General features: G+C 41.3%; 1 protein-coding gene across 1 annotated transcript; it reads left to right on the top strand.

Annotated features, from left to right (window-relative positions):
* Positions 1-1,138: 1,138 nt before the first annotated feature.
* On the top strand, positions 1,139-18,585 carry STYX (serine/threonine/tyrosine interacting protein; the record flags this gene model as incomplete). The annotated part of the gene is made up of 11 exons (XM_081999808.1): positions 1,139-1,195; positions 10,999-11,031; positions 11,887-11,940; positions 13,057-13,154; positions 13,872-13,932; positions 15,301-15,337; positions 15,895-15,934; positions 16,029-16,079; positions 16,668-16,740; positions 17,709-17,802; positions 18,512-18,585. The coding sequence occupies 11 exons, from the start codon at positions 1,139-1,141 to the stop codon at positions 18,583-18,585; spliced, it is 672 nt and encodes a 223-aa protein (XP_081855934.1).
* Between the last annotated feature and the right edge of the window lie 210 nt (positions 18,586-18,795).

Raw genomic sequence — 18,795 nt, forward strand, 5'->3', positions numbered from 1 at the left:
TCCCTGTTCCTGTTCTCGATGCCAGCTGGAGGCGGGAGCTGCGGTTTTTACTGTTGCTTTCTTCTTTGCTGTTTCACTTTACATCTTTCACTGACAGGATATTGCGGTGCTGAAGAAACGGTTGCTGAAATGTGATTATCAAAGGTTTCTCAAGGGAGAAACAAGCAAGATGTTTAAATAATTTGGGGTGATGCCTTAAGAGTCCAGCAGAGCATGGAACCAGAGAACCTCAAAAAGCGGAAAAATAGTTGTCTGCCCCAAGACTGGTGTTGTCAGAGGGCATCTCCCATGCACAAAGAGGACCTCGTTGAAAATGACCTCGTTTGTGGCTAAAATTTGAGGCAGGCATCATCTTTCTGACGATGGATAAAGTGAGTGCCAGCTTGCCAAAATGGAAGCATTTTGATCTGCATGCAAGGCCAAAGAGACCACAAGCAATGGCAGGGCGAGAGGAGGGCAACGAGAAAAATGTCCTTGGAAGTGTTAATGGCCGCGACATGGCAGGGAGTGTGCTGAAGGCGCTGTGGTGGCTGAGGCATGAGGCGCTTCAGGCCTGAGCCCTGACCGGAGAAGCTGGACCTCGATCGCCGCGAACCTGTGGCAGGAAAAGGGCCTGTTGAAGAAGCTCTAACTGGGGTGGCGAGGAGTTAGATAACGAATTCGGGGAGCTAACGGCGCTTCCCGGGCGCGGCCTTGGGGACGGCCCGTGAGGAGAAAGGGAGGGAGAGAGAGAGCGCGTGCCCGTTGGCTCCTCACGGCGGCGGGAGCGCGGCCGCCACCCTCCACCCGCCCGCCGCGCGCCAGGCCCCGCCCCTCGGGCCGTTGGCGGCACCGCCCCCGCGCGCGGCGGCCGTTGAGGGCGGGGCGGTTGGGACGGGGGCGGTGCCGCCGCTGGAGCGGAGCCCGGGGGCGGGCGGGAGGGGGAGCGGTGGCGGCAGGAGGAGGAGGAGGGAAGAGGCAGTAGCAGCAGCAGCAGCAGCAGCATGGCGGCCGGGCGCGAGCGGCTGAGCGCGCCGCCGCCTCCTCCGCCTCCTCTTGCTGTCGCCGCTGCCGCCGCCGCTCCCCAGCCGGAGCCCGCGGGCCCGTTGCCCAAATAGCCGCCCTGCCCGGTCCTGCCCCGCCCGGAGAGCGCCCGGTCATGGAGCTCGCCAAGCCGGCCTTCCCCGCGCTGCCGCAGGCCAAAGAGGACTCTGAGGTGAGAGCCGGCGGAGGGACCCCGCCGGAGGAGAGCCGCCCGCCGTGGGCGCAGCTGCCGCGCCGACCTCGTGCGCGCTCAGCCCCGCGTGGCGCGGATGGTCCTGGTCCGCGCCCCCCCTTGCCCTGGGCTGTGGGGACCTGTCCGCCCGCGGCGGGTCTCCGCTGGCAGTTGGGGGTTGTCTCTCCCCCGCTCCCCCCGGCCGCCGGGTCCCCGCCGAGGACCCAGCGCAGGCCTCGCTGGCCGCCCCCGCGGGTCCCCGCTGAGGCGCAGGTCCTCCTTTCCCCCACCCTGTACCGGTGACACCCCCCCCTCCTCCGCAGGCCCCGCTGCCGGGCGCTGTGCCACCCCCCTGGGACCACCGACCACATTCTCCGGCTCTGCCTCTTGTCCTCTGCTCCCCGCCGTCTCCACTGCCCTCACGGACCTCCTTCCCTCCGGGTGCCACCGGCCTGTCCCCGCCTGCCCGCTGTCGGGGCTGCTGGCGAGCGCTGCCTCCTGAAGACGCGGTGCCTGCTGTCAGGGGAGCCCCCCCGGTCCATCTCGCCTGACAGCCGTTCCCTTGGCTTTTGCCCTCTGATGGCGGCCCCGCCCCGCTCAGCTTGCTGTCTCTGCTGTCCCCTCTTCTGTGCTTGTGTGTCATGGCCTGCCTGTTAGCCGCCCTTTTGATTTTCGCTGCCTGTTCCCTCTCTCTTTGTATGGTCACCCGTCCTCTCCTCCATCTGCTGCTGGCTGCCTGCTTGCCCCTTTTTGCACATGCAGAAAGGGGATGAGCAGCTAGCAGTGCGTACCTGCGTGTCCCCTTCCAAACAGTTGGTGCCTACTAACTCTTAGATACTCAAGAAACAATTTGGCACTCTGATGAGTCTACTGGGGAGGCATTTTTACGGTGTTCAAGAGCCAAGGCTTCCCTGTAAACTAAGACAGGTGGTAATATCTGCTAAGACTAAACTGCACCCTGCCTGGTGTCAGAGGAGTCGGGTCAGTGTGGTGTCTGATTTCTGAGCTTGGCTTCTCAGTCCTGACCCTGGATACTGGTGGTGTGTTTTCATGTGTCACAAACAGTCCTGAGCGTCCCACTTTGATAGCGTCAGATATTTAATGCAAAATGTCACAGTGTTCGTGCGGGAAGTTGATAGTATCTGAGCTCTTCAGAGGTCTATAGATTGTGGTGTTATCTCATGAACATCAGCATTTATTTCTGTTTTAATGGAATTGCTGTTGAACGCTGTTATTGTGGTAAGTTACCTAAAATATGGAAGTTACTATGGTTTTTTTTTTTCTTTTTTGTTCTTATTGTCAAGATTTAATGCCCTCTTTGCTTTAGAGATGTGGAGGTGTTTATAAGGCATCTTGGTTGTTTTCAGAAAGCTGTAATCAGTTTGTATCTGAACACAAATTATATACCACCCTGTGAGGTTTATAATTTGTTTGTTTTTAAACATCTTTTCTTTCTGGAGAAACCAATATATTATCTACAGTTACTTCTGAAAATGGTTAACTAAATTATGCTGGATGGCTTTTCAGAGCTGTTTAGAATAGCTAAAAACAACTGTGCAGTAAAAATGGTTTTAAAAACAGAGGTCACTGCCGGTCTAACAACTCTTAGCTGATGAAAACTGAAATTATAATACAGTGTCCTTCAGAGTGGATTTTAATTTTGCTTTTTTCATGCTCAATCTCTCAATAGCATAATGTATAGAATGTTAGAACTTCACATGACGCAAGACCATAATGGAGAATTTCAAAGACTATTTTTGAAAACTCTAAGTTAAGTTCTTTCAACACTTTACATTTATGTTGGACTTGATCTAAATACACTATAGTTGGAGTATTTGGGGGAAACAGAAAAGTAAAAGCCAGTGTGAGAATGTCAAAGTTCTTGTGGAGCTAACTTCTTAAGCAAAGCGTAAGAGACTTCAGCCTTGGGCCTTCAGCCCAATCCTTGAGAAGGTGCTTTGGAAAAGCAAACTAAGGAAACTAAAATAATTCTGCCCACAAAATGCAATTATTCACAGAAAGCTGAAGATCATCTCTTGTGTGTTGTCATGAGGAGGTGGTTTAGTGAGGAGTACTCTCTAATATTTCAGGAAGTTGGTTATGTATGGTTTAATGCTGTCTTGGTAGATTCGATTTCAAGATCATGGGAGGGAAGTGGAGGAGAGAGAACTCAGGGAATCCCTGGTTTACTTCCTGATGTAGGCTCCTCAAGGCTAAGTGCAACTTTGTGGTCATTTTAAGGCAACCTAACTGCCACCCCCCAGCTCCCTTCTCCCTGCTGACACTAGTAACCATGTGACAGCTTAAGTAATAACAATAATTAAAAAAAAAAGCCAAGTCGGTGAACTGATCTGGTTGACTGCACGACTTCACACTCCCCAGTGTTGGCACAAGGAAAAGTCAGAGAGCGGGCAAGGGTATCTGTTGAAGGGGTGACAGCAGCCTGCGGTTGGATTGATTTAGGCAGACAGCAGAAATGTACTCTAGATAAATAGGTCAGTTTTCTGTCCTGTGGGTTGTTTGCAATGTCCCTAATCCATACATAGTATCACAGATTGCTGGCTTTCTAAACTACTCAGCTATTGGTACTTTTTGGAGCTTGTGAAATGCCACATTAAGAAATGCCAGTGATATTTACCTGCTGGAGAGAGTTTGCCTTCTTTGCATTCCTAATCTGATACCACCTCAGGAACTGGCGGACCAGAAGTTCATCCTTCTGAATACTCTTAGTGACATGTGTCACTCCCCCCTCCCCCTGGTAGTTTGTGTGTACCTAAAGTTCATTCTGGTGGTGAAACCATGTTTGTTATAGGTCAAGCACAGACAGGTATTCGCCAGCATCTGCCACGCTCCAATACAAGCGTGTGTCAGTGCTGGCTCGTGGTGCTTCCTCTAGTCCGTTCCCGTGTGCTGGGTGAATTGTCCAGTTCTGCAAGATGAGCTAATGAAGTCTGGGATAAATCAGCTTCCGTTTCTCACTGGTGAGTCTATGGCAGTTAAGAGCTGAACTCTTTTTTTACAGGTCCTTATGCCATTTGAGTGTTTTCTACTTTTAATTTTTTGGGTATTCAACACGTAACTCGTAATTCTTGCAAAGCTTTTCTGGTATATGCCATGAATGTAAACTGAATGTGTTCTTTTACAGATTGGTGATAGTGAGTATGTCAAAGTCTTCCGAGTAATAGTGATCATACATGGGATGAAAACGATTTCTAAACTTCGATTTATATGTCTTTTTCTAAAATTGGCATATTTTTCAAGATGAGGTCTCAAACTTTCTTAGATTTGAGAAGTGCTGGGTTACAGTATAAACATGTATGGCTAAAGACCCATTAAAAGAGAGTTGGGTTAATAACAGTGCATGCTGGTGTAGTGGTACTGAGACATCTTAGCACTTTTAGAAAGATGGCAAATAAGGACTGGAATAGCTCAAGGACTTTAATGGAAATTATTTTCCTATTAAATTTAAAAAAAAAAAATGAAAACAGTAGGGTATATGTAATGCGAACACAGCAATAATTATCAGTTCATTACTGTGTTAAAACATTAGCATATTTGCTTGCAAGTAGGCTGAGTAAACTAGTATTCATGATGTATTTAGAATTTTTTAGGACATGGTTCTTGTAATAGAATTATCAGCTTATTGGCTAAGCAGTCATATTTGCCTTTTTATTATGCATGTAAAAACTGAGTTCTCTTTAGCACATGATTTTTGAAGAAATGTACATTTCTTAACAGCTATATTTAGTCTGAAATGCTAACATATTTTTGACTGCTTTTTTTAACTATGCAATAGTGCAGTCCATCTAAAAGGAACAAATTCCTTGAACTTTTTTTACTCTTCCTTTTGATAGGAAACACAAATAACACTCTTAAACATAGTGATTCCCCTCCCCTGCAGACTTGAAAATGAGTAGGAAGCCTGTATTACAGTATTTATTTTACCTGCCCACATAATAGAGCAAAAGAAATTTAAAACAAATGCTGTGTTATGCTGGAAAATGTAAATCAGGTGACAGATTTTGACCATAACTCTGTGGGATACTATCAGACTACTTTGCATATATCAAAAGTGCACTGTGGCAGCTGAAGTTGAGCGATCTTGTCAGTCGTGATTAACTTTTATGCCTTGCATCTGTGGGAAGCCTGTTGAAGTGCCTAGGCATCCACACAGATGTGAAGGTGGCTCACAACTGGAGCAGTTTGTAGAACTTGGGACTTAAAGCATCTTTTGTTTAATCTAAATGAGGATTGTAAAGAGACCTGTATGTTCCTTGGCTGTCTCAATGTAGCCCAACTCAATAGGCTGTAGTTAAAATAAAAAAGAAGGGAGGGGTAGATAAAAACAAGACATCAAAAAGGACACACTTGCACCATTTTAAACAATTCTAATAATAATCTGAATAGAGTGTTTCTGGTAAAGCTTGTTCATTAGTACACATTCTACAGATTCTTCATAAAAAGTGACTCATCGAGACCTTTTATTGTAGTGGGTAGAAATGCTGTGGGGTGAATGCAGGAGAAATACTATTAGAAAAAATTTGTTTGAGTCTCAACTTCTGTGCAAGTCTATTTAAAAAGAAAATAATACAAGAAGTGTGGCAGTCCTTCCACTAGGCTATATGCTCCATATAAGCTGAAGAATTCTGCCTTCACTGCTTTATTGTGCTTTAATAAAAGCCAGTGCTGATGATCCTGTGTGCTAATTGGCATTTAACAAGCTAGTAGAAGTATCTTTTGGACCGATGTTACAGGATGGGACAAATAAGAAACGTTTGTTTCTTATCTATATTACATTTCTACTTTCCATTTAGTTGTCTTAATCTACCTTTTACCCTTTTCTGTGGCTTGTGTTTCTCTTTGCTAAAATAACCTTTATGTTCCTGTTGTACGCTTCTTCCTTCCTCTGTGTGCTCTGTCGTTCCCACCTGCTATTGTTTTTCCTCTCCACCTTCCTGTTTTTGTACTCCGTTGTATTTTCAAAAGCAAAAATGTCTGTATCATGAGGGCTTCCCATTGTCCGCGAGCTCTTTACAAGTACACAGAAAACACTGTTAAGCACTGCTTCCCAGTCCGTGTTTACCGTTGTTGAGACTGACTGAAGTGGGATCTGTGACTGAGGGGGGACTTGCCATTACAGCAAAGCCTGTCTAATAGCTGGCTTTGCTAAAAAGTGGCTTTACTCGTCCTGCCAACCGTCCAGTGTTGTCACCGGTTTTGTCCCAGTGCTTATCTGACCTTTGGTGACCTGGAGCAGGGAGCTTACTTGGTAGAAAACCAGCTTTGCTAAAAAAGCTGTTAGTTTTGGGCCATTACAGTTTCCTGAGCGTGGTGACTATAGGATTAAACAACTGTGCAAGGGTAGGAATGTAACCTCACCCTTTAACCAGCTGTTGTTTTGGGTTAGCACTACTGTCAAAGCCTTCCTTAACCTTGTTAGCATAGCTCTGTTCTTGTTAGTGGCATGCCCACATCTTGAGTGAACAAAAAGGCTGGGTTTAATTTTTTATACTTGCACTAGGACTTCTACCTGGGGGGAAAAAAAGTATATATATTTAGCCCTGAAGTGGTCAGGCAGTTGGACTAAATGATTGTTGTAGGTCCCTTCCAACTGAAATAATTCTCTGTATAAAAAAAAATGCTTCTAACTGGAATAACTGTCCAAGAACATGAAGTATGACTGAAACTGCAGACACAGCCTTTCATTTCATTCCATTCTTGTTTGTAGCTAGTTTTGAGACCCTTAGAGTAACATTTTTCACAGTGAGATATGACAGCTTTCAGTAATATTCAAGTATTTTTCTTGAATATGTTTGCAGTACTTCATTTAATTTGTCTATTTTCTTATTAAAGGGTGTCAAATGAGTATGCTCTATTACGACTTTGGTATTTCGTTATTTCTTTTGATGATTGTTTGTTCCATTTTACAAAGACCATCGGTGTAACTAGCTTTATTCTCGTGCAAGTCTTCAATGATAACGCTCCCCCCGTTTTGTTGGACTGTATCAGCTGGAAGTGTTTTTTTCAAAATACTGTCTAAAATACTTTCAAAACCAAGATGTGATCTCATTTAGTTGTGTAAATTAGACTTAAAACTCCGTCAGAATTAAGCATAAAGCTTTTGTGTCAGGGGATGGGGACCCATCCACAATCCAAGCCATAGCCTGCTGAGGGGGAGTGATGGTAGTGTTGGCAGTTAATATAATCATGCCCTCTGATTGTTCTAACACTGTTTAGCTGTAATTTTAATTTCCTGTGCAGAGTGGTACAAAGTCATAGCCAAGAGATCAGTTGGCCAGAGCAGATGAAGGAACTGAAGCAGGTCAGCAGAATGTGTGGCTGTCATTGCCGTAACAGTTGTATTCAGCTTTGATTTCACAGCTTGTGGAAGAACGTTGTACCAGCTTTGGAGGAAAGACTTTGGAGTGTTATAACTTCTATGAATATTCTACTAGACAGGGAAACAAACTTAGGCAAGAGGATTCTGACAGCCCTAGATTCTTGAGGTATGCAAGGAGCAATCAATCATGCAGAAGGCTTCCTGTGATGAATTGTCATGGGAAGAGAAATCTGTACAGAAAGGTAGGTGATGCTATTAATCAACAATAAAAGAGCTGTCTGAGTGTTGGAAAAGGGTCAGACACCTGGAGTGGTCAGGAAGGTGTTACTGGGATTTGTGTGCAGCTTTTCCAAAGGACTTGAGTAATGGTCTTGAAAGCAGGGAAAGTGTCGTTGTAGCTGGTGGCTGATGCCTAGTGATGCTGAGCAGATAAGGAGCAGTGGCTAAAATCTAGGAAAGATACTTGCTGATGTTGGATTCTTCTTTAAACTACTGATTTGATTTATTTTACTGGTGTTGTTTTCAACACCTTTGAGAGCTTCCTCCTTCATTTAGGGTAGCTGTGGTTTCAGGCTCTACTATTTATAAGGCAGCAGTAGCTTAACCATCATAATGAAAGTGCAGTACTGCGGATTGCCTTTCAACCAAAGCTGAGCTTTGGTAAGGACCGACTAGGATATATGTTTTATATGTAATGGGTCTTCAGACTTGAACTATTAGTTAGGAACCAGTTAAGTGATGTCATGTGTGTATCTGTTTCACTACATTCCTTCTGCTGAGGCATATACAGATTGCATAAGGTATGTTGTGGTGCTGTGTTTAAAACCATGGTCTTTGCTTTTGTGCAGATGTTGAGCAAAGACATGTCTCAATGTTGGGGCTGTTAATATAAAATTCATATTATCAATGTTTTAATTAAAGTCCTAGCCAAGGTTGCACTTTCAGGAAAAAGTCTCCATGTACATGCATTTGCACACGTCAGTGTAAGGTGCTAGTTTTTTTGCCATTAAACTCTTCTCAAGAAGAACAGGTATAGCTGTGGCAAAATATTGACAAAATAACCATAACTGTTGGCAGAGTAACTCTTGATGTAGTTTGGATATTGGTTACTGAGAAGCTCTTTGTAGTGTAAACAAGTCTCGCCTATTCATTCATATCTTCAATTTATTTCAGCTGGAGATTGGCTGTAGATGGGGAAGGGGGGGTTTAAACATACTTTATTTTCTTTTCTCTTGCTGGTTGCTCCATTCTGGGACAGTAGTTGAAGTGCTCTAGATAGTTCCTGGCATTTAATTTGTGCAAATACAAAATACAGCAGATAGGTGCTGTGAACACCCTCAGCAAAAAAGCCTGAGGTATCTTTTAAAGTTGTCCATCAGTGAATCACAGTCTAGTTTGGGAAGATCTGTCAGAGGCAAGTGGCTCCTCTTTAAAGTTTTGGGATTGTGTGACGTGTTTGCATTCCTTGTCTTTACTTTTGTCTTGTGAGTATTGAAGATCACTTCTTCCAGTGAGTTGTCACTCATTCTGTAGAACCTACCAAATACTTGGAGTAACAGCCAGGAGTGCTGTTACTCTCTCCAACTCTAGCATCATTAGTCATTTTCTTAGCAGAATTCTTGTATTTGGTCTGATAAGAAGAGAAACTTTCAGTTATTATTTGTCTGCTGGGTGCTTCCAACAGTGTGGAAAACCTGGTTGATGAATGAATTCCTTAAAATGAGACTGCTGCTTGGGTTCAGTCTGCATTGATAGATTATTTTTTACATAATTTTGCATAGTATTTGAATAATCTTGCATTGTTAGTTTCAACAGCCTTGAAGGGCTGTCAGGAAATCACCAGAATCACTCTTTCAGTAGTTGGTGTACTTGTATAAAGAAAACGTTTAATCTGAGACATCACCTTTCAGATATTTATTTTGTACACTAAATCCCATTGGAAACTGTACCTTTTTGGCTTCTTGAAGAACACTGAAGACTAATGTCTGGAGCCAATACTGACTTTTTTTTCTTGTTCAGAACATCTATGGCATCTGTTGTCTTTTGGGTTTCATTTCCTTTGGACTATATATTGATGAATTCTTGCCTGCTTATTTTGCACAGCTTACAGCTGTTGGGACTAACGCAATTTCCTATTTCTCATGCATTTGAAAGGAATATTTGTAACGTATTGCTAAGTCCCCTTGACGAAAGTAGTGATGAATTTGTGTTTTCTTTGTGCTCCAGATTAAAACTTCTAAACTCTACAAGTTTATAAATAGAGTAATAAACCCACTTAAGCACTTGTATACTCCTGGAGTGTAGCTTAAGCTTTTCAGAGTTTATTTCTCATAATATTGTTTTTATGCTTGGATAAAACTGGAGTCATCTTGCTTTTTGGTGAATGAATTATGCTTTCATATACACAGTGAGACAATGGAATTATGCTAAAACACTCTTAGGTCAACCTTCAAATGATACAGTTCTGTAAATATCATCCTTTTGTCACAAGGATTTCTACTTTCTAGTGCCAGGAGCTTTTATTATTACAGCTGGAACATGCAGAAGTAACTTCGCTTACCTCCCTATGTCTTCAGCAAAGACCATTTAAGTGTATTTTATTTCCCTGTTTGTACTACCATTTTAGGTAGTATTCAAAGAGTTGAGTGGCTTAATGTTTGTTTCCTTTCTCAGAAATGCTGTCCCAGATTCAATTCAAGTGGTTTTCAGAATAACTTTACTGGTACTAAAATTCTTTCTAATTCTGCTAACAGGAGCTAGCAAAACCTTGTTGCATAACTGTGTGTGTCTGGGGGAAGCACTGGATTTTTTTTGTGTGTCTTAGTAAAAAGGTGGTTAATGTGAAATTGGTGCTACTGGTACAATTGCAGGTGCTAAGGTGGACAATAATGCGGTTTAAGGTCCTGGATCTTTCTTGGTGTTAATCCTGATCTCACTTCAGTTGTTGAAAATTTAGAGTTCAACTTTGTCATAGTTTTGAGGAGATTGGAACATCAACAAGAAGGACATATGGCAAAGTTTTGTTTTTTTTTTTTTTCTTGGCTGCCAGTGTGTGTGGAGCAACCAACAAAAGTTACGTAAATAAATGTATGCAGTCTATTTTATTTGATATATTTGACTATTTCCTTTTTTTTCCTCCAGCTGGTAACTGATTTCAGATACAACTCCTTCATGTGTGAGGGTCAAAGAATGAGTAAGAGCCTGTTAATAGAGGACAGTGGGAGTTGTAAAGAAGGAAAGACAGGAATAGAATCTGCCTGAGCATTTTTCTGTTCAGCTTTGGCAATTCTGTAAAATGAAGCAAAGGATGAAAATGTTGGTCCTGGCATTTGCTCTGGACAGTTCTGATAGAGTTGGATGATTTTCTGCAGAAAATAGATTTTGATTCTTTTCCGTAAGATCTCTGAATGAATTTGTTTTTCCCTTTATGTTCCTATATAATTATTTTTTGTTTTATTTTAAGGATTGGACCTATCCCATGAGGAGAGAGATGCAGGTATGACACACTCTTATTTACCATTTGAGTCAAAACCCATGGTGCATTCAGTAAGAAAAAGAAAGTGCCCTACAATAGAGCTGGTATCAAAATCAGTCTTTAGGGTGAAATGTCAGGCAGCACCATGGGAGAGATGTGTGAGAATTGCCAGCTTAGAGTGCAGGTGTGCTTGGATCTGTGTTGTGCAAGTACTAAAAAAAAAAAAAAAAAAAAATTATCATCTTCTCTTCAGAATCTCCAAAATACTATATTTTTGTTTTCATGAATGTTTTTAGGAGATGGTTGCTAAAAATGTATTGGAGCCTTGCTTTTTAACTTAAATTTCGTTGGAGGTAAGTGTTTTCAAGTAGGAGCTCTGGACAATTAAAATTTTCCTATCATGGTGTCAGCCAAATATTTGCACAAACAGACCTACATGTCTTTATTGGTGGACAGATAAATGGTTAAAAATTGATGTTTTCCTACTAGTAGAACAAAGCTAGGAGGCTTGCAATGCATGTATCTTTTTCCGTGGGAGTGATTTGGAATTAATTGCACAACACGATTACATACGAAGTTAGAGCTCCCTTCATTTGATCTGGGGCTGGGTAAAATGTAGTAATGAAACTGGAACTTAGTCCAAATAAAGGACTAGATTCCTGTTCCAAAACAAGATCTCTTGCATAAAGATCATGTTTCTTTTATTTTGCCAAACTGATTTTTTTCCCCCCTGTTCTGTTATAAATGACAGTTAATAACACACCTCTCACTAATATCTAAATTACTTGTTTCCATGGCCATAGTCTGAGTTGACTGAAATGTATTATTTAAAATAATTCTGAGTTGGTATTAAATGTCTGTTTTTCTGTCCCCTAGGAAATTTTACCTGGGTTATTTTTAGGCCCATATTCTTCAGCTATGAAAAGCAAGGTATGATTTCTAGAAGAGTGTTTCATACGGAAACTTTGCCGTGGTGATTTGTTACTTTGGCGGTATGTTTAAGTGTTACCCATACAGGTGCAAATTTGGTTGCAGTCCTGAACTGGAACCTGAAACATGTCAGAGTAGAAGTAATACCTGGTGCATTTATGGGATGGTCCTTTTAGCCTGCAGGATTATCTGACTGGGGCTGGTGTCAATGCCTCCTCCTTCCAGAGCAAATCTGAACTACCACTTGTGGCACACGCAGGGGCCGTTGACACTTGCAAGACTCTGTTTTCCGTGACAATCTTGTGAGCTGAAGTGTTACGTCAGGAGAAAAATTAAAAAGAGCCCAAATCAGTTTTTTTATGTGGCTTGAAGTTCTGCACATGTGCGTACACACACAAGTGCATGCTCTCTCAGTTCAGCTAGTCAGCTTTACCTACTCCTTACAAACCAGAGAAAAGTGCAGGTTTGAAGTGACTTGCACCCTAATTGTGGTAAGCATTCATGTGTTAGCTTTTTGCATTAAATTGAGTCTTATGATTAAGCTTGAATATAATTTTTCGTAGAAAAAGGTAGAACATTTGAGACTTGCACATTACTTGATTGGGCAATCTATTTCCTTTGCTAAAGTGTTGCAATACAAATGGGAACCGGGAACGGACACATACGTAGTAAAATAAGGTAAATTGCATCTACAGTAAAGTCAACTGCTGCTAAGACAAAGCTTGTATCTTCAAGCTTACCTCATAGTTTAAATGATCTTACTTCCAGTGGTCTGATTCCAGCAAGAATCAAATGCTATCTGGATACTGCATCATGCAGGGACTTGCCATTTCAGGCAATGTGGGCAGAGACAAACAAGTTCATTGAATGCCTGCCTTATTGCCTGTTCCTTTTATCATTGTTAGGAATGCTTTTTCTTGCAGCTCCTAATGGTTGGTTTGTCTTTTTGAAAGACAAAATTTTTCACACTATGCTATGAATATTAGAAAATGAGCTCCGATTTTCCTTGAGGACATGATATGGCCCTATTGTGTATTTAAGTATAGCTTTTCTTTTTATTGCTGTGCAATAGATGGATTCAGTAATTTAAAAATCTGTTTTTTTCTTTTTCCACAGCTACCTATACTTCAGAAACATGGAATAACCCATGTAGTATGCATACGGCAAAACATTGAAGCAAATTTTATTAAACCAAACTTCCAACAGTTATTTAGGTGAGAAATGATCGTAACATGCAGAACTGCAAACAATGAAAGATCTTACTTTTAAATGCCTTATTCTATATTAATGAGATTTTTTGTGTTAGTGTCCTTTCCAAATATTTTCACGTTGTCAAAAGTATTTGAAAAATGTGCTAAGGTATAAGAAGACTCTTAAATCCAAACCATGAAGTTTCCAGACAGAAACCATTCAATTCTAGACAGAAACAGCACTGCAAATGAGAAGTATCCATTAGTTTACAGTGACTGTCTTCAGTTTTAAAGTTGTAAGTTCTGAGTACAGTTTGTCCTGCTAATAAAACGTTTGAGGTAACTTAATCAGAATGCTTGTACCTCTGAAAAAGTTGCGTAGAGTCCCAGGAAAGAACACTGGCCCAGTTTGTAAACTGATGGGGAGCATGTGAGGATGTAGTACACAGATCTCAAAGTTGAGTCACGTGTAGCATAATACTTGTGAATTGCTCCACTCTGACAGGTGATTTTGTCAGGGGATGTTGGAGAAGGTTCCTCTCTTATTTCCTTGTAAGGACAGACCCAGAGGTTGCTTGTTTGCAGATGTTCTGGAGCTCAGACCAGAAAGTGAAGCCAGGAGGGTAGTGCTGGCTTCCTTCTGCAGGTTTGAGTATTGTAGCGGGGCTGAATCAGCTGTACGTGTACAGGTGGCAGCAACTTGGTGTCATTGTGTACTCATAGCAACTGTTTTCATTGTAGGTATTTAGTCTTGGATATTGCAGATAATCCAGTTGAGAATATAATACGTTTTTTCCCTATGGTAAGTATTTGTGTGTTAATGTGAATGGACTGGGAATGGAGTTGCCCATTAAGACTTTTCTGAACTAAGAGATACTGATTTTCAAATTTGGGATGCCCAGCCTCAGCTGCGAACTCTTAAGTGACTTATTATTGCCACTTTTTAGTAAGTGTCATTAACTGCTTTTCCAAGAAACTGAGGCAGAGTTGTAAAAGCTGTATCTTATTATGGTCAAAAAAAAAAAAAAAAAGCTGTGGGAGAATGCTGGAGAACCTGACCTGTAGGAAACTTTAGTTTTTGAGCCCAAGAGTATTTACATCTCTTTGGATCATATACTAAAACAAACTCAACAGAAAATAGTAGCCAGTTAGTGTAACTAAGTTCTACAGCATCTTGAAACATGTTTACTATAGAGGAATTAAAAAGTAACTTTAAGTTAAACAGTAGCTATTACATACTGCCATTTGGAAATGGAACAAACCCTTAGTTTTGGTCTATGGTTTTGTATCTTTATTTTAGGTTAGTTTGCAACTGAGCAAAAGTATTTTGTTCCTTTGCCCACCCCAAAAAAACCCCACCAAAAAGCTTTTCTGGCTTCCCTGTATATGACACAGGTGGTCATGTTTTTGCAGAACAAGGTGGCAAATCAGGTAATGGCTTGCAGCTTTTCCAAAGTATAATGCCATTTGATCAAACAACATCCTTTGCAAATCTCGCAGCTTCTGACATCCGAGTACCTCTGTGATGGTATATTTTTAAGAGTCTAGTTTGAGTTTTCCCGACAATAATTTGTTTAGCTTTTGTTCTTCATCTAATTGTCTGTTTCAACCGGGCAGTATTCCACAGACATCACGTCTCACCTTATAGATTGATTAGACCTACTTTATAACTGAAATTATCTTTGGAGGACTTCCATGAAGACACAAGTGTCAGTAGTGTGGTCTGGGCTATATTGCTGTTGATGCATGTGGGGTTTTTTGGTCGTTTTCATGTTTGTTCCCCCCAAATGTTACCATTATGTATGGAAACATACATAATGTTTGCCCCCCCCCCCCCCCCCCCCCATTAAGCAAACATGTTTGGAAGATACTTTTTATTATAGTGGCATAACATGTGACATAATGATTATAAAAGGCACACATATAGTGGATTTTTATGCTTTTTTGTTCCTCTCCGCATGAGTTTTTGACTGACAATTTTATGGATAGTTAAGAGTCTAAAAGAAATAGCAATGTCCAGGTGAAGTGATATCTAAGTCTGTATAAACAGAGTACATTATTGTCACTGTATATAAAGACTGATACAAAAATTCTACCAAATTTAAATGCAAGTAGCAGTAACATTTACAGTAATCTGAAACTGAGTCTTGTAATTTTTTTTTCTTTTTAGACTAAAGAATTTATTGATGGAAGTTTACAAAGTGGAGGTAAAGTCCTATTAACTTTTTTCCTTCCTTTACTAATGCACTGTTGTTAAAGCTTTAAAACTAACTTTTAGTGGTATGTATTAGAGGCTCTTAAGTACGAAACTTACTTACATTTGAGGTTTTATTGTGCTTGACTTGAACTTTATTATACAAGTTCAGAGCAAAGTGTTCTTCTTTCCTTTTGGCTCCGACTGGAAAACAAGCCTCTCTGTATATCTGTTTTTTCACTTTAAAACACAACTGTGTTCTGTGCATGAGGGGTTTTTTTGTTTGTTTCCTCTCTAATGTAGGGCCTTAAATCTGCATTGTGGTCCTGGAATGCAGGTTCTGTTACTCAATATCCTCAGAGGAGCAGGAATCCATGCTTCTGTATCCCAGGGCAGTAATGGACAGAGTATAGTTAGTAATCTAGAGTGAAGTGAGGTGCACCTATTATTCTTAGGAGGTACCTTGCTACTGTGGAGTTCTCCATAACAGAGAAAAACTACACTTCAAAGAATTTTCTTCAGTCTATACAAGTATGGTTTGTTTGTTGTTTGGTTTTTTTTCCTTCTCAGGAAAAGTTCTTGTCCATGGAAATGCAGGGATTTCTAGAAGGTAGGAAACTCTCCATTCTGCTTATTAATTTGTGGGGTTTTTTTTTTTTAGACTATGGGAATCTATTTTACTTTTTTTTTTTGTTTCTTTTCAGTGCTGCCTTAGTTATTGCATACATAATGGAAACATTTGGGGTGAAGTACAGGTAAGAACAGACCGTGGCCATGTAGTTAACCAGTTGTCTGAAAAGGCTGAAGTGAGAGAGTACTGTAGTACAGATTTCTTAGTCTGATACATCTGTAGGTCTTTTTTTTTTAATTCAAGTGAATAATAATTTTGGAGGGAACATAAACAGTCATGTATTGACACATAAGCCAGTTGTTACCTACTGAGATTGAGTGAAGACTTTACATGGGGCAGATAATTCCGTTTCACTTCACTGCAGGTTTGCTTACAATCTTTCCTTAAGATGAAGCAGGTACCTGCTGCTAATGGGAACAGGATACCAGCCTACCTAGAACTATAGGACAGGCCCAAGAGGCTGTTCTATGTACTGTGGTGAAAACAGGCCAGCAAGCTGAAAGCTGGAGTTGGGTGTGGGCAAATAGTATTTTTACAACTACTGCTTCCTATTTTGTCCAAACGATTTCAGTTATACCAGCCAGTTCTGAGGAGCATTTAGAGGCTGTACATTTCTGCAGAACTGATAATTGGAAGAAAGACTCCTGCAACCATAGAGACTTTTGTTACAGTCTGTTTTCCACTGAAGTATTTTCTCTCCCCTCTTGTTAAGGGATGCATTTACATATGTTCAAGAAAGAAGATTCTGTATTAATCCTAATGCTGGATTTGTCCATCAACTTCAGGTGACTTTCTCCTTTTTTCTGGTCATAACTCAAGCCATTTGATGAATCCTTTTCCTGCAAAATAGCTGTTTCTACTTTAAATGCTTGAAAATGTAAAAGCCTAAGTATGCTTCAAGTAAATGTCAGAAGCCATAGTAGAGCTTGGGAGGCAGATGAGTGGGTACCGTAGTTCATTAGACTTAAGCTTTAGACAAAGCAAATCCAGGAATGGAGGAAAAATAAAAATCCTGTTTTGTGCAGTGATTTAGAGGCTCTGAAACAGCTTAATTGGTGGCTAAGGAAACTGCAAAGTGAATATTGTGGCACACATCAGTGATGAGTTCATAGGTGATGAAATTCAGAAGTCTGAAACGGCAAACAGCGGTATCGTGAAGTTGCTTTCTCATATTCCAGGAGTCTACTGAGTGAATGGTGGGCAAACATTAGGACAGTATGTTGAAACAGATTTGCAGCGTCTCTGCTATCACTTAGGTGGCTAGCAGCAAGATGACTGAATATCTCCTGAGTTTGTGGGGGGATTTTTTTTTTTTTTTTAAGTAACTCCTGTGAGGAGTTGTGGTGTAGCACTGAAAGTGTGACATGTCACTAAAATACAACTTCAAGGCCATGTATGGTTTGCCCTTGTAACAAATCTCTAAAGCTACTGTATTCTATGTTTGGTTTGTTCCTACTGTCTGAATTGCCTTCTGGAAACACTGAGTTCTGTGAACATTCTCACAGAATTTTTTTTAATGAAGTTTACTCTCTTCCTTAAAGCCATACCTTGTCATCCTTTAAGTTTTCTTTTGCTCTGTCTTCCTGACAGTTCGTCATTCGCGTCAGAGCAACAAAGAACTCCCCTCTAAAATCTCTGCCTTACTATAAGATACTCTCTAGTCCATCCTAGTGAACTCTCTGAATTAGTCCTTCTCATCCTTACAAAGCATTATGCCAAATTAATAGTAATATGTATTACTAAACTTTTTCAGGAATATGAAGCCATCTATCTAGCAAAATTAACCATCCAGATGATGTCACCACTGCAGTTGGAGAGATCCCTCTCAGTTCCGCCTGGTACTACAGGTCAGAAGCCTCTCCTGTTGTGTGTGATGCTGCCTGTCTTACCTGCTATTGTGAGGTGACTTTCATACTCACTGACTAAACCCCCAGCAGCAGTGAATCTCAAACTTGGGAAGGACATGGCTGCAGTTGGTGTTCAAGCTATGTTCAAACTTCAGTATGCAGTACTTCAATATTCTGTTCTCCTACGGTTGGACTTTCCTGTGTTGTTGTCTGCGCTTCCATGACATAATGGAGAAGGGCCTTGCCTCTCTCTGTCCTTCAAAACCCCGAGTTCCCTACAGGAATCAAGAGCAATAGGTTGGAAGCAGCCACTGTTCGTGACATAACTGCTGCCCTTAATTTTAAGGCAGTTGCTCTGAAAAAAGGTTTTTCTGTGCCTTTAAACAGATAACGGGATTACAGCATGTAAAAAATGTTACCTTAATCATACAGGGGTGTGCCAGTAGCAACCCCTGCTAAAGGTCAGTGAAAATGGAGTTTGGGGAGAGAGATAAAGGGAGTGCAAAAAATGGTGGTTCTAGGAAATTTTCATGTGGCGAGGTGCAAGGGAAGAAGAGTGCTGTTAGCAGCTGGCTGTCCCAAAAGCTGTCTTCAAAGGGTAGAGTCCCTGCAGAAAGACCATAACAACTGCCCTGTAGTCATCCTCACAGCTGTGCATTACTAGAGCTGGTGTTTTTAGATGTATTCTCCTTCCTCTTTCCTTTTGCAGGAAGTTTAAAGCGAATGCATGAAGAAGATGAAGAACTTGGAACCATGCAAGTGGCAGCAGCACAGAACGGATAATATCTGAGTACAGCACTGTTTGTATTGTCAATTCCTACCAAGAAAGGTGAAGAAAACTAGGGAAAAATGATGAACACACATAGCTTATTTTCAATTACATGTTGCTTTCAGATGTAAATCTGCCTCTGCAACACACTAAGCATCATTTTTAAGATGTTGGACTTCTTGAATGAATAGATGGCACTGATTGTTTTACTCCTTTTTTACACT

Source organism: Phaethon aethereus, assembly GCF_964289735.1.
Source record: "Phaethon aethereus genome assembly, chromosome: 5".
In the NCBI taxonomy this organism is placed as follows: Eukaryota; Metazoa; Chordata; class Aves; order Phaethontiformes; family Phaethontidae; genus Phaethon; species Phaethon aethereus.